Source organism: Tachyglossus aculeatus, chromosome 11 (assembly GCF_015852505.1).
Source record: "Tachyglossus aculeatus isolate mTacAcu1 chromosome 11, mTacAcu1.pri, whole genome shotgun sequence".
Classification (NCBI taxonomy): Eukaryota; Metazoa; Chordata; class Mammalia; order Monotremata; family Tachyglossidae; genus Tachyglossus; species Tachyglossus aculeatus.
Genome location: NC_052076.1, coordinates 20,322,103 through 20,341,556, shown reverse-complemented (window position 1 = coordinate 20,341,556; position 19,454 = coordinate 20,322,103). Strand labels below are relative to the sequence as shown.

General features: G+C 47.0%; 1 protein-coding gene across 8 annotated transcripts in view; it reads left to right on the top strand.

The window, feature by feature from the left end:
• Positions 1 to 16,516, top strand: part of LOC119935195 (putative white-brown complex homolog protein 30) — a 41,080-nt gene extending 24,564 nt beyond the window's left edge. For 5 of the 8 annotated variants that reach the window (XM_038754857.1, XM_038754856.1, XM_038754854.1 and 2 more), the window contains 6 exons: positions 5,715 to 5,851; positions 7,526 to 7,647; positions 7,794 to 7,964; positions 8,106 to 8,330; positions 13,895 to 14,021; positions 16,296 to 16,516. In XM_038754857.1, the coding sequence (XP_038610785.1) occupies positions 7,563 to 7,647; positions 7,794 to 7,964; positions 8,106 to 8,330; positions 13,895 to 14,021; positions 16,296 to 16,359 (672 nt within the window). In that variant the 5' untranslated portion in view covers positions 5,715 to 5,851; positions 7,526 to 7,562 and the 3' untranslated portion in view covers positions 16,360 to 16,516. The remainder of the gene's footprint in view (positions 1 to 5,714; positions 5,852 to 7,525; positions 7,648 to 7,793; positions 7,965 to 8,105; positions 8,331 to 13,894; positions 14,022 to 16,295) is intronic. The other 3 variants (XM_038754859.1, XM_038754852.1, XM_038754853.1) reach the window with 1 other exon arrangement.
• The last annotated feature ends 2,938 nt before the right edge of the window (positions 16,517 to 19,454 follow it).

Here is a 19,454-nt window from a genome sequence, read left to right as displayed (position 1 = left end):
TCCTACAGCACCGATCACTGAGTAGTAGTGCTGGTAACCTGCACAGCCTCCTCTCCTCGCCACCTGGGGTATCCACTCCTGACCCTCCTGGTGACAGTGGGTGGGACACAAGCAGTGGCAGCACTGATCTTGACAGAATTTGCAGTGTTGGGAAGGCTGCGGCAGCACCAGCTGTAGCTGTGGACTTTACTGTGGTTAAACCCTGCCCTCTCCCTGACTTTCCCATCACTGTTGATGGCACTACCATCCTTCCCATCTCACAAGCCCGCAACCTTGGTGTCATCCTCGACTCCGCTCTGTCATTCACCTCTCACATCCAAGCTGTCACCAAAACCTGACGGTCTCATCTCCACAACATTGCCAAGATCCGGCCTTTCCTCTCCATCCAAACCGCTACCCTGCTCATTCAAGCTCTCATCCTATCCTGTCTGGGTTACTGTATCAGCCTCCTGTCCAATCTCCCATCTTCCTGTCTCTCCCCACTTGAAGAATCCATACTTCACGCCGCTGCCTGGATTGTCTTTGTCCAGAAATGCTCTGGGCATGTTGCTCCCCTCCTCAAAAATCTCCAGTGGCTACCAATCAACCTACGCATCAGGCAGAAACTCCTCACCCTCAGTTTCAAGGCTCTCCATCACCTTGCCCCCTCCTACCTCACCTCCCTTCTTTCCTTCTACAGCCCAGCCCACACCCTCCGCTCCTCTGCCGCTAATCTCCTCACCGTGTCTCGTTCTCGCCTGTCCCGCCGTCAACCCCCAGCCCACGTCATCCCCCTGGCCTGGAATGCCCTCCCTCCCCACATCCTCCAAGCTAGCTGTCTTCCTCCCTTCAAGGCCCTACTGAGAGCTCACCTCCTCCAGAAGGCCTTCCCAGACTGAGCCCCCTTCCTTCCTCTCCCCCTCACCCCCCTCTCCATCCCCCCATCTTACCTCCTTCCCTTCCCCACAGCACCTATACATATATATGTATATATGTTTGTACATATTTATTACTCTATTTTACTTGTACATATTTATTCTACTTATTTTATTTTGTTAATATGTTTTGCTTTGTTCTCTGTCTCCCCCTTCTAGACTGTGAGCCCACTGTTGGGTAGGGACCATCTCTATATGTTGCCAACTTGTACTTCCCAAGCGCTTAGTACAGTGCTCTGCACACAGTAAGCGCTCAGTAAATACGATTGAATGCATGAGTCATGAGAAGCCTTGAAACTCTGCTTCCCTAACCATTATTCTTTGGAGTTATCCTTGTTCTTGTCATCTATGTTATTTTGTGTTTTTATTGTTTCATCTTTCCTTATGAATCTGTCACCTCATGTGCCTTCCCCTCTTGCCCTGCCCCTTTATTATGGTATTTATTAAGCCCTTAGTATATATGCACAGCTGTTCTCCTTATTCAGAGAAGACACTGCAGTGAAGTTTATCTATGAGTGCACATGTGACCACAATGACAGATGTGAGATTCTAAATCCCAGCCACATTGTGCACCCAGAAAGATTGTCCTTTATTATGTTGTCATGTTTGATGTTTACAGCACCTGGAACTGTTTTCTCTTTTGCCTCCTTGACTCTCATTCCTTAAGAATATTTGGATAGAAAACAGCCACTCCTTTCTTGATGGCCTTGCACTATACTGGTCAGTCCTCCACAGTTGACTCTTGGTTTGGATGTGCAGCATTGTCTGAGGCTTTATTTTACAGTGGTATTAAAATGTTTCCTCTGCCTACCTTACTTTCAGCTTTCCAATTTCAGCTCTTCATATAGCAGTTATTTGGATATCGTCTGTCATTCAATATCCTCATGGGTACCATCCAGCAGAGATGGATGGAAAGGAGTATAACTTCCATGCTAGGAAATTGACAGATGAGGGAGCTGAGGCCCAGAGAAGTGAAGTGACTTGTCCAAAGTCACACAGCTGACAATTGGTGGAGCTGGGATTTGAACCCATGACCTCTGACTCCAAAGCCCGGGCTCTTTCCACTGAGCCACGCTACTAATTGTAAAGGATCCTCCCAACTCCTGGAGTGGAAAGAGTGCAGGCCTTGGAGGCAGAGAACCTGGGACTCTGCTAAATGCCTGCTATTTGACTTTGGGCAAATCACTTAACTTTTTTGTGCCTCAGTTTCCTCATTTGTAAAATGATTCAATACCTGTTCTCCCTCTTTCTTAGTACAGCGCTTAGTACAGTGCCTGGTACATAGTAAGTACTTAACAAATGCCATTATTTTGTAATATTGTAGTATGATAATTTTTGTAATATTGTAATATGTAACAATATTTTGTAATACTGTAATATTATAATGGTATTTGTTAATTACTACTAATAATATTAACCAGCATGGCCTAGTAAAGGCATAAGGGCCAGGAAGTCAGAGGACCTTGGTTCTAATTTCAGCTCGTCCACTTGCCTGTTGTGTGATTTTGGGCAAGTCATTTAACTTCTCTGGGCCTCAATTGCCTCATCTGGAAAATGGGGATTTAATACCTGTTCTCCCTCCTTAGACTGTGAACCCAGTGTCATTAGGGATTATGTCCATTCTACCCCAGTGTTTTGTATGATGCTTGGCATATAGGAAGCATGCAACAAATATCACAATCATTATTATTATTATTATTGTCATTAGCAAAAGAATGTGAGTGACCCTGCACAAATCACAGCACTAGAATCAGTTCCTGCACCCAGATTCCTGGACCAAACGTCTTCATGTCTGGACTGAAACTCACCCAGGTTTCCTTTGGGAAACTCCAACATTACCAAGTTGTCTTATAGCTATGAGACCTCCTAGGAGATCAAGGCCCTGTTCTGGGGTTTAGGATGCCAGAGTTTTATTTTATTCCCATGTTGATTCTTGAGGAGACTCAGTGGGACTCCCTGGACTGTCTCTTTCCCAGAGATCTCTATACCTTGCAACCTGAAGAGGCTGCCTAAGAGTGTGGGGAGGGAGTGTGGCCTAATGGAAAGAATGGAACTCTGCTTATCAGGGGACTTGAGTTCTAACTTCAGCTCTACACTTGAGAAAGTTATTTAACCTCCCTTTGCCTCAGTTTCCTCAACCATAAAATTGTGATGCATACCCTTTCCTACTTCATAGGGCTAGAATGAAGTCACTGATGGAAATGTGCTTTGAAAAAAATGAGAGGTCTTTCCAAATTCAGTTTTCCCCAGGTTCACTGTGCTAAGTGGAAAAATTCAGAAGAATACTAGCAATGATAACTGTGGTATTTAAGTGCTTACTATATGCCAAACACTTTACCGAGCACTGAGGTAGATACAAGAGAATCAGGTTGGACACAATCCCTGTCTGGTTTGAGAATCATAGCCTAAGAAAGAGGGAGAACAGGTATTGAATCCTCATTTTACAAATGAGGAACCTGAGGCACAAAAAAGTTAAGTGATTTGCCCAGAGTCAAATAGCAGGCAATTAGCAGAGTCCCAGGTTCCTCTGCCTCCCAGGCCTGCACTCTTTCCACTCCAGGAGTTGGGAGGATCCTTTACAATTAGGAGCGTGGCTCAGTGGAAAGAGTTCAGGCTTTGGAGTCAGAGGTCATGGGTTCAAATCCCGGCTCCGCCAATTGTCAGCTGTGTGACCTTGGGCAAGTAACTTCACTTCTCTGGGCCTCAGTTCCCTCATCTGTCAAATGGGGATGAAGACTGTGAGCCCCACATGGGACAAACTTGATTACCTTGCATTCCCCCCCCCCCCCCCCCCCCCAGTGCTTAAAACAGTACTTGGCACATAGTAAGCGCTTAATAAATGCCATTAAAAAAATTAATTTTGTCCATCTTTTCACCTCCATACATGTTTGCATCCTAACCATTCCAATGAGGGGTAATAACCTGTTGGCACAGTAGCTGGTGTCCTTAAGGACAAAAATAAAATCAAGCTAACCAAAAAGGATGATTGCCTCCAAGAGAGTTCTCTGAACTCAGGAGAAAGGAGAAGAGTGATGTGGGTAAATTTGGACACAGCTGATGTAGATTCAACATCTGGTTGAAATTTCGGGGTGTCTGAGCCTTCTGGAACCTGCCTTCCTAGTTTCTTGCCTCCATCACAGACAACATCAGGGCAGAAGATTCCACGACCTTCCTTGGCTAGAAAGATCCTCCTAGTGTATAAAGCTGTATTCCTTCAGCTGCAAACTGGATGCTCCTGATCATTTGCTCCTCTGTACCTGTATGCAATATCTCTGCTTCCTTACATCCAGTTACAACAGCCGGTGACAGCTCTATCAAAACCAATTTCCAAATTTTGCAACACCGAGTCTCCCCCAACATCTGGAAACACCCATCTGCAGCATTTCACAAAACTGGTATAGGAAACAGCTGTTGCAATTATTCTGTCTCCTTCCTCTTTATTTTCATAGCTCTGCATAGAAGCAAAATGCTTAGAGCCATAAAACAGGTATTTCTTGTTGAGAGCAGCCAAGTTCTTTCTACTTTATCCATTTATCTACAGTCCATGTTTAGAGGAGAAGGAATCTAATTGTTGCTCTGGCAGCTTGAAGGGTGTAGAAATTTGGACTCTAGTTCTAGTTTTACTTGCCCACTAACTTGTTGTGTGACCTAGGAAGAATCACTGCTCTGGGAAACAATAATTTGTAGGCCTTTCCAGGGATTTGAGTGAGAGAAAAGGTACAATATTGCACTAGGAGTTTATCCAATAAGGAACCCTCCAAGAAATAAAGGTTTTCACTGTAGCAGTATCCTAATCCTAAAGGATCTGCAGCCACATAGCAAATGCAGTGATATTCTCATTTGATCATATATAGCCAGTGAGTATCCAAAATTTGAAGGAGTATTGACTATATAGCAATGAGCAACTCCTTGCCACAAAAATTTGAGGACAAGACATTAAAAGGAACTTGCTGAGAGACCTTGAAATCTGCCTCCCCCATTGAGGATTTTTTGATTGAAAGAGCTGCCTTTCTGGGATGGACTAGGTTGGTCTTTTCTAGGACAGAGGATAGACTGGGTGAACATTTGAAGGCTGTTTTTAGGTTTTTGAGGCCTTTTGAGCCTTGGCTTTAAAGCTCTCCATCATCTTACCCCCTCCTACCTCACCTCCCTTCTCTTCTTCTAAACCCCAGCCCCCCACTCCACTCTTCTGGTGTTAACATTCTCACTGTGCCTCTATCTCACCTGTCATCTCCAACCCCTGGTTCAAGTCCTACCTCTGGCCTGGAATACCCTCAGCTCTGCCAAACAATCACTCTTACCTCCTTCAAAGCACTACTAAAGGTACACCTCCTCCAAGAGGCCTTCCCAGACCAAGCCCCCTTTTCTTCAGTTCCCCCCGCTTCCTTGTCACCTTGAATTGCTTCCTTTGCTCTTGCCCTCATCCCTGCCCCACAGCACTTATGTATATATATTTATAATTATAATTATATAATATGATTATAATATATAATTATATATATTTTTATATATAAATTCTATTTGCTTATATTGATGCCTTTTTACTTGTATTGGTGTCTTTCTCCCCTGCTCTAGATGGTGAACCTGCTGTGGGCAGGGATTGTGTCCCTTTATTGCTGCATTATATTTCCAAGCACTTAGTACAGTGCTCTGCACACAGTAAGCACTCAATAAATACGATTGAATGAATGAATGAATGAGGCCTTTATTGTTCTGTTTATTCTGTGATTTGATACTGTGCCTCTAAATTAACTTCTCAAGTCCCGTCCTGTTTTCCTCCCTTTCCCTTGTCTGCTGCAGAGATGGAAGACTGCATGGAAAATGTGCCCCCGGTTATTTCTGCTCAGCTGGGAGCTCTGAACCAACTCCACAGGCCTGTAGGAATTGCTCAAGTCTGTGCCACAGGGGACATCTTGGTGCAGGGCTGTGCCCAATGGGTAGGCAAAGAGCCCTCCTTCTGTCTGAACCTGTGCCTGGGAGCAAGTTTCTGTCACTTTAAGGAGTTGTCTGATGGGAAGTTGGTTCAAGTTGGGCTTCCAGCCCACAAGAGCAGCAATATCTGAAGAACAGTGAATTGGCGAGCTGGGTTCCTGGTCCAGCTCAGCTGCTGCAGACTGCTGTGAGGCCCTCAATAACTTGACTAACCACTCTTGTCTGTAAAACCCTAATGGGCTTGAAATAGTATGAAGTGATCAATACAAGTGAGCAAAACAGAGCTGATTTTCAAGGAAGAGTCCAAGGAATTGTTGAGGTCCTCCAAGCTTTGAATGACCTTTACCCCGGAAGCAGTCCCCTTCCTCTCAGAAATTTGAGAACACTCTCTAGCTACCACTTATGAATCCCACCCAGGATTCAGCATGGATCAAAATAAGCAACCCCATTTGAGAGGAAGATACTGTGAGCAGATTGGAAAGTTCTAGTCAGAGCCTCTCATTTCTTGTCTTCTCCTAACTTGAATGTGTGAAGTGCATCCACGGATGGCCTGTCTGGGGAAGAATTGTCAGTCACCTGCTGAACAGATTGATCAGACACTCCTTTGCCCTGGGAGAATGGTGAATTCCAGTACTGAAATTCCAGCAGGGCGTTCCTGGGGACATTCTGTCCCTGATGGAGAAGAAGTGCTGACTCTCAGCTTGGGCACCAACTGGTATTTCCAGCTCTGCCCATACTTCTCTGGGTGGCTCTCCCTGTCTCAACCAATCAGGGTCAGCCAAGAAGTATCAAACCCAACCGGGAGGCTAAATGGGACCAGTACCATCACCTCCTCTCTGGATTTTGACTGAAGCCTCCAGTCCCTGAAGAGACTGAGGAGTATGGAGAGGGTCCAGGGACTGCCCACCTCCATATTTTCATGCTTTGCACATGCTCTGAACTTTGTTATCCACACAAACTACTCCTGCTCTGAAAAACCTTTCCAGTGTCCAAATAAGGAAAGAGGGAACAATTCCTCTGTGGTTGGAGGCCTGATCCTGAACTTTGGGAGCAAATTTTTAATTCAGCGTTGCAGAGAGTTTTCAAATATCATTTAACCCACAAAAATGTCCCTTTGGGACCAGAAAATTTACATTGTCCTTGCCTGACCTTCCTGATACTAGCCCATCTCCTCTCCTTATTTCTGGCTTCAGACAGCCACCTCAGGGCATAACTTGAGTGAGGTTGGGGGTGGGAGGGGCTTATGGGGTCTCCCTGGGGCTGTGGCAGTTGAAAATTTGAAAACATCCATCCTCCTCATCCCAAGTCAGAAGTGTCCTTGTGTCAGCAGGAACGTGGGAGGGGAAATGCAATGACTCTGAAACAAGAGAGATATCAGCGAGAAATAGCCCAGACTAAAGAGGTTGGGGAGATTTTTGTTTGATGTTATTACGCTGTATGGCTGCCCAGTACAATGCATGCAGTGGAACATAATGATCTCATCAGAAACAGGAAGGAGAGTCAAATTCTTCCTGACCTCAGGGTGACCCTGCTCCTCTCCCAAAGCTCAGGGTTCACTTGTGCTGTTAGTGTCCTGGCCAATTCTTTAACCTCTATTTACCAGAAGGGCCCAGCTTAAAATGGAGAGAATTTGATGCTCTCAAGTCAATCAGAAGTAACTCTCTACGTTTCCCTTTCAGGATTTTATTGTCCAGAGGGCAGTGACTCACCAATTCCATGCCCAGCCAACACTTTAAGGGCATCCTTGGGTGCCAGGTGGAGAGAGGACTGTTGGCCTTGCCCTCCAGGACACTGGTGCAAAGTAGGTTTGGGAGCAAGGAATACTGGGGACTGGGATTGGTCAGAGTATAGAAAGCTCCTAGCCAGAATGAAGTTTGTATGGAGGAGGTGTGAAAATGGGTGACCAGAGCCTAATCCACACTTTGCTTTGGCCTCCCTTCCCTTTAGGTGACCCAGTGACCTATCCTTGTCCTCCTGGTTATTACTGCCCTGGAGGGAGGGAATTTGAAGGCAGGGGCCCTCAAGAATGTCCTGAGAACACGTATCAGGCAGAACTAGGGGCCTGGAGCCAGAGAGAATGCCAGCCATGCCCACCAGGATATGACTGCCCAACCCCTGGTGAGTAGCACCTTTGGGCAGGGTGGTGGGTGATTCCAATTGGATGAAACCAAAGGGGAGGTCAGGCTGGGAGTCTCCATCTACTTCATCTCAAATCTACTGCTTCCTCTAACCTTGTTCCCACTACATCTTTACCATTAGGCCTGTCATCTTATGAAGACCACCTCTGCCCTCCAGGGCACTGGTGCCCAGGAAAGCAAAGGGCCTTGCTCTGCCCTCCAGGTACCTTTAGGACCCAGCTAGGTGCCACATCATGGGAAGAGTGTGAGCCCTGCCCTCCAGGCCTTTACTGCCCTGACCCGTTGCTGACCGGCCTGGTCAACGTCCGTGGCATTCCTTGCAGACCTGGCTATGAGTGCCCTCGAGGTAAGGCTTCCCCATGTTCCCAGGGTGTTACCTCATTTCTCACTCGGCCTGGAGTGATGTCTTTGATTCCCTTTCCCCTCAGGAGGTCCAGTGGGTTGAACCTTCAGCCAAAGAGCATGGAAGCTGGGGCCTGAGCAGGGCTGGACTTTCTCCTGTCCTGTTCTGGTCCAGTCCACTCTCCTGTGTGCGTCTCTGCAGCCCCAGGCACAATTCCCAGCTGAGTGTTCAAGGTCAAAGTTCAGAATCTCCATCCCCTCTGCCCCACACTACTTCTCCACTTCTGTCCAGTTAACATTCGCCTCCCCTTGATGGGAGAGTTGAGAGAAAAGCACAAAAAGAAGATTAGTTTGGGAAGTGCAAGTAGTGTGAGTTGGGATGGTAAGGGGAAAACAGCTGATGGAGAACCTGAAAGCCAATCAATCAATTAGAATTACTGAGCACTTACTGTGTGCAGAGTACTTCACTCTGCTGCTCAGATATCTTTCTATAGAAAAGTTCAGGTCATGTCACCTTCCTCTTCAGAAATCTTCAATGGTTACCTATCCACCTGTGTATCAAACAAACACTCCTCACCATTGACTTCAAAGCACTCTATCACCTTGTCCCCTCCTACCTTACCTCGCTTCTCTCCTACAACCCAGCCTACGCACTTCGCTTCTCTGTTGCTAACCTTCTCACTGTGCCTTGATGTTGCCTCTCTCATCTCCGACCTCTGACCCATGTCCTACCTCTGGCCTGGAATTCTCTCCCTCCTCAAATCCACCAGAAAATTACTCTCCTCAGCTTCAAAGCCTTAGTGAAGGCACATCTCCTTCAAGAGGCCTTCCCAGAATAAGCCCCACTTTTCCTCATCTCCCACTCCCTTCTGCATCACCCCGACTTGCTCCTGTTGCTCTTCCCCCTTCTCCCTGCCCCACATCACTTATGCATATATCTGCAATTTTGTTTATTTATACTGATGCCTGTTTATTTGTATTGATGTCTGTCTCCCCCACTTTAAACTGTGAGTTTGTTGTGGGCAGGGATTGTCACTCTTTATTGCTGCATTGTACTTTCCCAAGTGCCAAGTACAGTGCTTTGCACACAGTAAGCACTTAGTAAATGCAATTGAATGAATGAATGAATACTATATTAAGCACTTAGGCAAATACAATATATAGAATTACTAGACATATTCCCTGCCCACAATGAGTTTACAGTCTAGAGTGGTGTTTTCCTGTTATATCATTGTGTTGTTCTCTCCCAAGTGCTTAGTACTGGGCCCTGCACACAGTAAGTGCTCAATAAATAAGATTGCTTGATTGACTGATTGATTGGGAGAAAGGCATTGATATAACAAATAAATCATGCACAGGTACATAAATGCTGTGGGGCTGAGGGAAAGGTATTTAAAGGATGCAAATCCACGTGCAAGGGCAACGCAGAAGAGAGTGGGAGAACAGGAAATGAGGGCCTACTCAAGGAAGGCTGTTGGAGGAGATGTGCTTTTAATAAGGCTTTGAAGGTGGGGAGAGTGAAGGTCTGCTGGATATGAAGAGGGAGAGCATTCCAAGCCTGAGGCAGGATGTAGGCTAGGGGTCAGCAGTGAGATAGACAAGATTGCGGCACAGTGAGTAGGTTCATTCATTCATTCATCCATTCATTCAGTTGTATTTATTATGCACTTACTGTGTGCAGAGCACTGTATTAAGCACTTGGGAAAGTCCCCTGTAGACTGCACTTAATAGATGCCATTAAAAAAAAGGTGATCTGGGCAGGGGAGTGAAATATGGACTGGAGTGGGAAGAGGCAGGAGGTTGGGAGGTCAGCATGGAGGCTGATGCAGTAATCTAAGCAGGATAGGATGAGTGATTTAACTAACATGGTAGCAGTTTGGATAATAATAATAATAACGATGGCATTTATTAAGCGCTTATTATGTGCAAAGCATTGTTCTAAGCGCTGGGGAGGTTACAAGGTGATCAGGTTGTCCCATGGCGGGCTCACAGACTTAATCCCCATTTTACAGATGAGGTAACTGAGGCACAGAGATGTTAAGTGACTTGCCCAAGTCACACAGCTGACCATTGGTAGAGCTGGGATTAGAACCCATGATCTCTGACTCCAAAGCCCATGCTCATTCCACTGAGCCACGCTGCTTCTCCAGAAAGGAAAGGGTGATTTTAGCCATGTTTTGATGGTGGGACTTTCAGGATTTGGTGACAGATTGAATATGTGTGTTGAATGAGAGAGAGGAGTCAAGGATAATTCCAAGGCTATGGGCTTGTGAGATGGGAAGGATAGTGGTGCCATCTACAGTGATGGGAAAGTCTGGGAGAGGACAGGGTTTGGGTGGAAAGGTAAGGAGCTCTGTTTTGGACATGTTAAGTTTAGGTGACGGGAGGACATCCAAGTAGAAATGGCATTAGAGGAGTGAAGTGTGTGGGCTAGGTTGTAGTAGGAAACCAGGGAGGTAAGATAGGAGGGGAAAGGGTGCTTTAAAGCCTATGGTAAGGAGTTTCTGTTTGATGCTCATTCATTCATTCAGTGGTATTTACTGAGTGCTTACTGTGTGCAAAGCACTGTATGGAGGTGGATGGGCAACAATTGGAAAATCTTGAGGAGTGAGAGAACATGGACTGAACAGTTTTGTAAAAAATGATCAAGGTAGCAGAGTGAAGTATAGACTGAAGTGGGGAGAGACAGGAGGTCAGGAAGGAGACAGATGCAGTAGTCAAGATGGGATAGGATAAGTGCTTGTATTACCTTGGTAGCAGTTTAGATGGAGAAGAAAGGTTGGATTTTAGTGATGTGAGTTTTAAACTGACAGGATTTGGTGATAAATTTAATATGTGGGTTGAATGATGTGGAGAGAAATGATTAGCCACTGGGGATTTTTTTGAGTAGTGTCTAAGCAGTGTTTTAACCTGAAGAGTCTGTAGGCAGGGAGTCCAGTGAGGAAACTGATGAAGTGTTATATTCCCGAGGTGATGAGGGCTTGGTTGTAAGGGAAGGGATGGGTACAGGAAATATTGTGGAGAAAAAAAAAAGCAGATTCTAGAGACAGACACATACCCAAGACCCAGCTCCTTTGTCCTTTAAACTCCTGAGCCCAATGCTGTTTCCCTAATTGTCACCCTCCAACCCACTATTTCTGCTTCCTTCCTCTCAGCCTTTGTTCCTTCTACCAATGACCCAGGCTCTCCTGCTTCATGTCAGGGGAAATCAAGAAAAATGACAGGGACTTCCAGCACCCCAGAGGACTGGAGGTCTCAGCTTCTCTAGGGCTTGGTGTGGGGGCGAGGGAGTAATGGAGAAATGGATTCCAGTCCAGCTCTTAACCCCTGCAGGTCTTGTACCACTAACCCACAGCCCTGGGTCACCTCAACCTTCTTCATCCATAGCTCTTGTGCATTTGCTTCAGAGTGTTGCTGGTGGAAACCTAGATATAAGGCCAACTTTGTCCACTTCAAGTTTATACTTTTGGGCTTTTACTCTGCTCTCTCCTCTGCCCGGCAAAATCCTTCATCCTTATTGGCATCCATGCCCATTGCCCTCACCAGTTGTTCCAGACTTTTAACTCCCTCTTCAAACTCCCTGTCCCCCACCTTCCCCATCCCTTGCCCCTAATGGCCTGGGCACCTACTTTATTGAGAAAATTGACACTAACCCCCCTTTCCCTCCCACCTCCTGCCCCTTCTTCAACTCTCCCACCTTCCCCAGCAGTATCTCTAGAGGAGATCTCCTACCTTCTCTCAAAGTTCACCCCCCTTCACCTGTGCCTATGACCCCACTTCTTCACACTTTATTAAAATATTTGCCCTCTCCCTTCTTCCCTCACTAACTGCCATCTTCAACTGTCACTCTCCAATGCCTTCTTCTTCATTGTTTTCAAACAATTCCATGTCCCCTATCCTAAAAAAGCCCTCCCTTGACCCCACGGCTCCCTATAGTTATAGCCCACCTCCCTCCTACCTTTCCTCTCCAAATTCCTTAAGTGAGTTGTCTACACTTGCTGTCTCAATTCCTCTCCTTCAATTTTCTCCTTGACCCCTTCCAATCTGGCTTCCATCACCTTCACTCTACAGAAATTGCCCTCTCAAAAGTCACCAGTGATCTTCTTCTTGCCAAATCTAACAGCCTCTATTCCATCATAATCCTCCATCTCTCAGCTACCTATGACACTCTCTACTACCCCCTTCTCCTAAAACCTCCAACCTCAACTTCACTGACACTGTCCTCTCCTGGTTCTCTTCCGATTTCTCTGGCCACTCATTCTCAGTCTCTTTCACATGCTCGTCCTCTGCCTTCCCACCCCCTAACTGTGTGGGTCCCTCAGGGTTCAGTTCTGAATCCCCTTCTATTCTCCATCTACACCCACTCCCTTGGAGAACTCATTCACTCCCATGGCATCAACTACCACCTCTATGTGGATGATACCCACATCTACATTTCCAGCCCTTATTTCTCTCCCTCTCTGCAGTCTTGCATTTCCTCCTGCCTTCAAGTCATCTCTACTTGGATGTCCTTTGGCACCTCAAAATTAACATGTCTAAAACAACTTCTTATCTTCCCACCCAAACCCTGCCCTCCCCCTGACTTTCCCATTCACTGTAGCTGGCACCAGCATTCTTCCTGTCTCACAAGCCCGTAACCTTGGCATTATCCTTGACTCCTCTCTCTTATTCAACCCGTATATTCAATTCATCACTAAATCCTGTTGGTTTGGCCTTCACAACAACATTAAAATCCACCCTTCCCTCTCCATCCAAACTGCTACAACGTTTATCCAATCCATTCTATCCCACTTTGATTACTGTATCAGCCTCCTTGCTGACCCCCCAGCCTCCTGTCTCTCCGCACCCCAGTCCATACTTCACTCTGCTACCCGGATCATTTTTCTACCAAAAAGGTCAGGTCATGTTGCCCATCCATCTCTGCATCAAACAAAAACTCCTCACCATTGGCTTTAAAGCACTCAATCATCTTGCCCCCTCCTACCTCACCTCACTACTCTCCTTCTACAACCCAGCCCATACATTTCACTCCTCTAATGCTAACCTTCTTACTGTACCATGATCTAATCCATCTCACCGCCAACCTCTTGCCCACATCCTGCCTCTGGCCTGGAATGCCCTCCTTCCTCATATCTGACAGACAATTACTCTCCCCACCACCTCCTTCACAGCCTTATTGAAGGCACATCTTCTCCCAGAGGCCTTCCCTGGCTAAGCCCTCCTTTCCCTCCCATTCCCTTCTGCATCACCCTGACATGCCCCCTTTATTAGTCGTCCCCCCCCAGCCCCACAGCATTTATGTGCATATCTGTAATTTATTTATATTAATGTCTGTCTCCCCCTCTACACTGTAAACTCACTGTGGAGAGAGACTGTGTCTGTTTATTGTTATATTGTACTCTTCCAATCGCTTAAATCAGTGTGGTATACACAGTAAGCGCTCAATAAATATGCCTAATTGGCCTGGGCAAGGCTGTCATGGAGCAGTGGGTACTGATAGTTCTGAGTTGCAGCTTTCACTCCCCACCTTCCTCCAAACCCAGTGTGTCTGCTTCCTCTCTGTTGCAGGCTCCATGAGTGAGACCTTGTGCAGAGCTGGTTCCTTCTGTGGTCCCCAGACTGGTATTCCCCCCATGTGTCCCGGGGGCTATGCTTGTCCAGAAGTATCTTCCACCTACCGCACAGTTGAGCAGCTGTGAGTATGCCCACCATCCACCTGAACATGTACAGAGGTTTTCCAGGGGCCTTTACTGACTGTGGCCACCTGTCTCTTCTATTTCTAATCCTATCTCCAGGTGATAGCACTATCAGTCCCTAGAGGGGAGTAGAGGGCTGATATGATGGTTGGATCTCATCTCTTTCATCTCCACCCCATCTCCCACTGTATTGCCTGTTTTGGGACTCCTCCTCACTCATCCCGAATCTGCCAGACCACAGCCCTTCCGTCTTCAAATTGTTCCTAAAATCTAACCTCCATCAACACCCTGATTAGTTCCCAATAGCCCAGTCATAGCAAAAGCCACTCTTCCCTCTTTAGTATTTATTCTGTGTCCATCTTCAGCACATACACCAACACACACACACACCTGTGCACATGCAAGCATGAATGTACATTGTACTTTCAATTATTTATTCTGATTACTCTAAATGTAAATATTTTTTAAGTCTGTCTCCCACTAAAAGTGTAAGCTCCAAGTGTTCAAGGAATGTACTCATGCTTCTGTTCCATTTTCCCGGTAGGTGCACCATACATACCAATACTACCACTAATGCTACTGCTGTTCCTACTACTACTACTACTACTACTACTACTACTACTACTGTTTTCTTGTGCCCCCTCCCTCTGCACAACTTGCCTCCTCCCCTCATCCCCAACTATCCTCCCTGCCCCTTCCAGCTGAGCTACAAGGTCAGTGTTGGTAAGAAAAGCAGGCTGACACTGACCAGAAACTGTGGTCAGACCCCACCTTAAATTCACTCCAGGGAGCTGGTGGGGTTCGATTTGACATGCCTGGGGCTCTAATCACAGCTCTGGGGACATCGGCAGACTCTCTGTTAGTGGGTACCTGTGGGGAAGCCAGACCACGTGCACAGGTCAGCTAGTACCTGTGGAGGAGACAGTTGGCCCCCAGGCCATTTAATTTTCCCTTCCGTCAAGGTTCCTACTCTCCCACAGCTTCTGCCCATTGTTCCAGTTTTCTCTGTAGATGTTTCCCTATTACTGCCCCCCCAGGCAGTATTGCTGGCCTGCCATGTCGTGGAGGTTCCATGGCTCTGAATGGGAGTGGTCTGCGGGACTCTGAAGAGACAAGTTGCAGGCTCTGTGATGCAGGCCTGTACTGGAACCCAGTCCAGGCCTCTCTACCCTGCCAGCCCTGTCCAGCATGCTCAGGGTAAAGGCAGAGAGTGGTGGAAGAGAAAGATTGGGAGGTAGGCAGTGGGGGCAGGGGTCATCATAATTAAAATCATTGTGATATTTGTGAAACACTTACTCTGTGACAAGCAGTGGGGTAGATACAAGATCAGACACAGTCCCTGTTCTACATGGGGCTCACAGTCTAAGGAGGTGGGAGAACAGGTACTGAATCCTCATTTCACAGATGAGGAAATAGAAATGCCAGTAAACTAAGTAACTTGCTCGACGTCACACAGCAGGCAGGTGGTGGAGCAGGGATTAGAATCCAGATCTCTTGACTCCCAGTCCAGTCTTTCCTCTAGGCCATGCGTCTGGGGGAGGTTAGGAGGGAATAATAATAATGATGGCATTTGTTAAGTGCTTACTGTGTGCAAAGCACTGTTCTAAGCACTGGGGGGGGGGGATACAAGGTGATCAGGTTGTCCCACGTGGGGCATACAGTCTTCATCCCCATTTTACAGATGAGGTAACTGAGGCCCAGAGAAGTGAAGTGACTTGCCCAAAGTCACCCAGCTGACAAGTGGCAGAGCCGGGATTTGAACCCACGACCTCTGACTCCAAAGCCCGGGCTCTTTCCACTGAGCCATGCTGAATGGGACCTTGAGGGTGAATCTGGATAGAAGTTGAGTTGGAGGCTCCTCTGCCAAAAGCTACTGAAGAGCTTGGAGAGATCCAAATGGATCCTCACCAGAAGCTCAGACCACTGATCCAGGTAAGGATTGAAAACATTAGAAAAAAGAAGCAGGAACTGGGAGAATAGTGGGACATTTTCTATTAAAAAATTCATGTAAATCATATGCAGAAGACCATCAGTTAAAAATGCTCAGGCACTTACAGTAGGGCAGGAGCCTTGCAGAATTCCAGGTACCACCCAAAATATGGGAAGGAAGGGAGGGTCTTGTGGCCAAAGAGAGATTGCAGGGGGCAGGTGCTCAGGGATGGAGAGTGGGGGAAACCCCAGTTTCCTCTGGCCCTGAGCCATAATTGTTAAATGGCTCCCACTCCACCAGCTTCACAGCTTTGAGTTAGTCTCATGTATATTTGTCTCCCCAGGCAGCAAGGATTACCTTCAGCACCCCTGCCCTTCTGGGCATTACCGCCCCACCATGAACTCTGACCCCAGGCCTTGCCCTGCTGCCACACACAGAAGCTCCAGGGGGGCCCAGCGACCTGAGGACTGTTCCCCATGTCCTAAGGGCACCTATGGGCTGCGCCCCAGCATGACGTCCTGTTTACCCTGTGGCAGTTCCTCCTCCTCCCAGCCAGGTGAGTCCAAGCTGTGTGGGCCCCACCTTGAATACCAAGCATTGTTCCCATAGCAATGACCCCAAATATCTAGCTGGTACTCCCCTAGGGGTGAAACTACTGTACAGGTAGTACTTTAAAAACCATCAGAAGGGCTTTCCAAAATGACCTTCTCACCACCCTCACATCCACTCTCTCACCTTGTTCAGTCATCTATCAAATAGAGATCTCCTGTCTGTTTATTAAATCTACCCCCTCCAAATTCATTACCTTCCATTCTTGTCTTCTAAAATCACTGCTCCCAGTCTTCCTCCCTCCTTCACCACCATCTTCAGCTGCTCACTCTTGATGGCCCCTTCCCTGCTGTCTTCGAACACAATCACAAACCACTATCCCTAAAACATTCCCTGGAACCCACTGAATTTTCCAGCTATTGCCCCATCTTCATCATCCCAGCTTTGTTCAGACTCCTCAAACGGATTATATACATGCACTGCTTCTATTTCTCTTCCTCCAACTTCCTTCTTGACCACCTACAATCTAATTTCCACCCCCTTCACCTGAGTGAAGCAGCTCTCTCCAAGGTCACCAACAACCTCCTTCTTGCCAAATCTAATGGAGTCCACTCCATCCAAATCCTCCACAACCTCTTGCCTATCTTCAACTAAGCTCTCATTTTCCCAGTGGTTGCCTGTCAACCTTTGAATCAAGCAAAAACTCCTCACTCTCAGCTTCAAGGCTCTTCATCACCTCTCCCCCTCCTACCTCGCCCACTCCTACCTCACCCGCTTCTCTCCTTCTACATCCCAGCCCGCACACTTCACTCCTCTGCCGCTAACCTCCTCACTGTGCCTTGTTTTTGCCTGTCCTGTCATCAACCCCTGGCCCATGTCCTTCCTCTGGTCTGGAATGCCCTCCCTCCGCACATCTGCCAAACTAGCTCTTTTCCTCCTTTCAAAGCCCTACTGAGAGTTCACCTCCTCCAGGAGGCCTTCCCTGACTGAGCCCCCCTTTTTTCCTCTCCTCCTCCTCCCCTCACCATCGCCCTCCCTCCCTCTACCCTACTGCCTTCCCCTCTCCACAGCACTTGTATATATTTGCACATATTTATTACTCTATTTCATTTGTACATATTTACTATATTTTATTAATGATCTATGTATAGCTATAGTTCTATTTATTCTGATGGTATTCACACCTATCTACTTGTTCTGTTGTTGTTTTTTTGTCTGTTTCCCCTCTTCTAGACTGTAAGCCCATTGTTGGGTAGGGGTATGTTGCCGATTTATACTTCCCAAGTGCTTAGTACAGTGTTCTGCACACAGTAAGCTCTCAATAAATACGATTGAATGAATGAATGAATTTCCCCTATCCACCCTTACCTCTGCGCCAACTATGCAGTTGGCCGTGTAGCTTATAAACATTTTGATACTCAGCCCAGCCCCATAAACCCTTATGTCCCTGTCCTTATACTCTACTATTTCCCCTATCCACAATTTATTTTAATGCCTATCTCCCTTATAATTAATTACAGCATTAATTATGCTATTTGTTAAGCACTTACTATGTGCAAAGCACTGCTGTAAGCACTGGGGTAGATACAAGGTAATCAGGTTGGACACAGTCCCTGTCCCACATGGGGCTCACAGTCTCAATCCCCATTTTACTGATGAGGTTATGGAGGCACAGAGAAGTGAAGTGATTTGCCCAAGATCACACAGCAGACAAGTGGGGAACCAGGATTAGAATCTATAACCTATTGACTCCCAGAACCATGCTGTACTCACTAGGCAACACTGCTTCTCCAGAAGACTGTAAGCTCCTTTGGGGAAGAGATCAGGTCTACCAACTCTATTGTAATTTTACTTTCCCAAGTACTTAGTTCAGTGCTCTGCCCACAAATATGTGCTCAATAAAGAACACACACTTGCATGTGGAAGCCAGGCAGATCTCTTTGGGATTCTGTCACTACAGAGGCCATGTTCCAGTATTTCTACTGCCACTGCTGTACCAAACATGACCTTTCTCCTCTTCCTCCTCCCCCTCTCACCCCAGGGACCTCCAGCTGCACCAGCCAGGGCTTGAACCGAGCCTTTCAGGAGTCAGATGTTTCCTGCATCTGTCATGCTGGTTACGTTTACTAAGATCAGAGGAGCCAGGAGAGCCAAGACAGCAACAGCAACCAGGACTGTCATCCCCAGGCAAAAAACCCTGCAGCCCTGGGTGTCAGAGTGTGGGCCGGAGAAATAAATCCCTTTGTCCTACTAGCGCTCTCCAAGCATGGTTCTGTTCCCGTGGGGGTGAAAGAACAGAAGAAGCAGAACACCCCTGCTTTATAATCCTGGGTTGGGAGGGCTTCTTCTGGAGGTTCACCCTTCTGCTTCCAAGTGTGAGGGCACCATAACCAAACTGGGGTTGGGGACAAAGTGGGGGGTGTGGTGGGTATCTTAATCTTAAAAATCTCTAGAGAATATTACAAAATCTCTCTTAAACTCTTATAGGGACGCAAACCTTGACAGTACAGTGGCTAAAATCTTTTTTAAATCTAGCTTGAGTTCCTCCTGCTGCAAGGAGGGCTCTTTGATTCTATGGCAACTGGACCCTCTCCCCTCCATCCTGCTTTCAATGGCTCTGGGAACGCTGGGTGACCAATAAACCACAGCACCTCTATTCCCAACCCCGACTCACCCACCAGCAACCCAGTCTTCTCTTTGTCTTCTCTTTTCTAGGTGAGGATTGGGGCAGGCTCGTGAGAGCAAGACTCAGGGATTTGGGAGAATTGGTCCAGGGTGACTGGTTTCAGAGGAACTCAAAAGCTTGGTTAGCCACATACAATCAAATAAATAGGAGCTGAAGTGGAGGCGGGGTCTTGAGGCTGGGGTCCTGAGTCTGTCTTCTGTGTGCCTCCCCCTTACACAGAGAACGGTGCTCTCCCAAAGAGATCCGCCTGGCTTCCACATGCAAGTG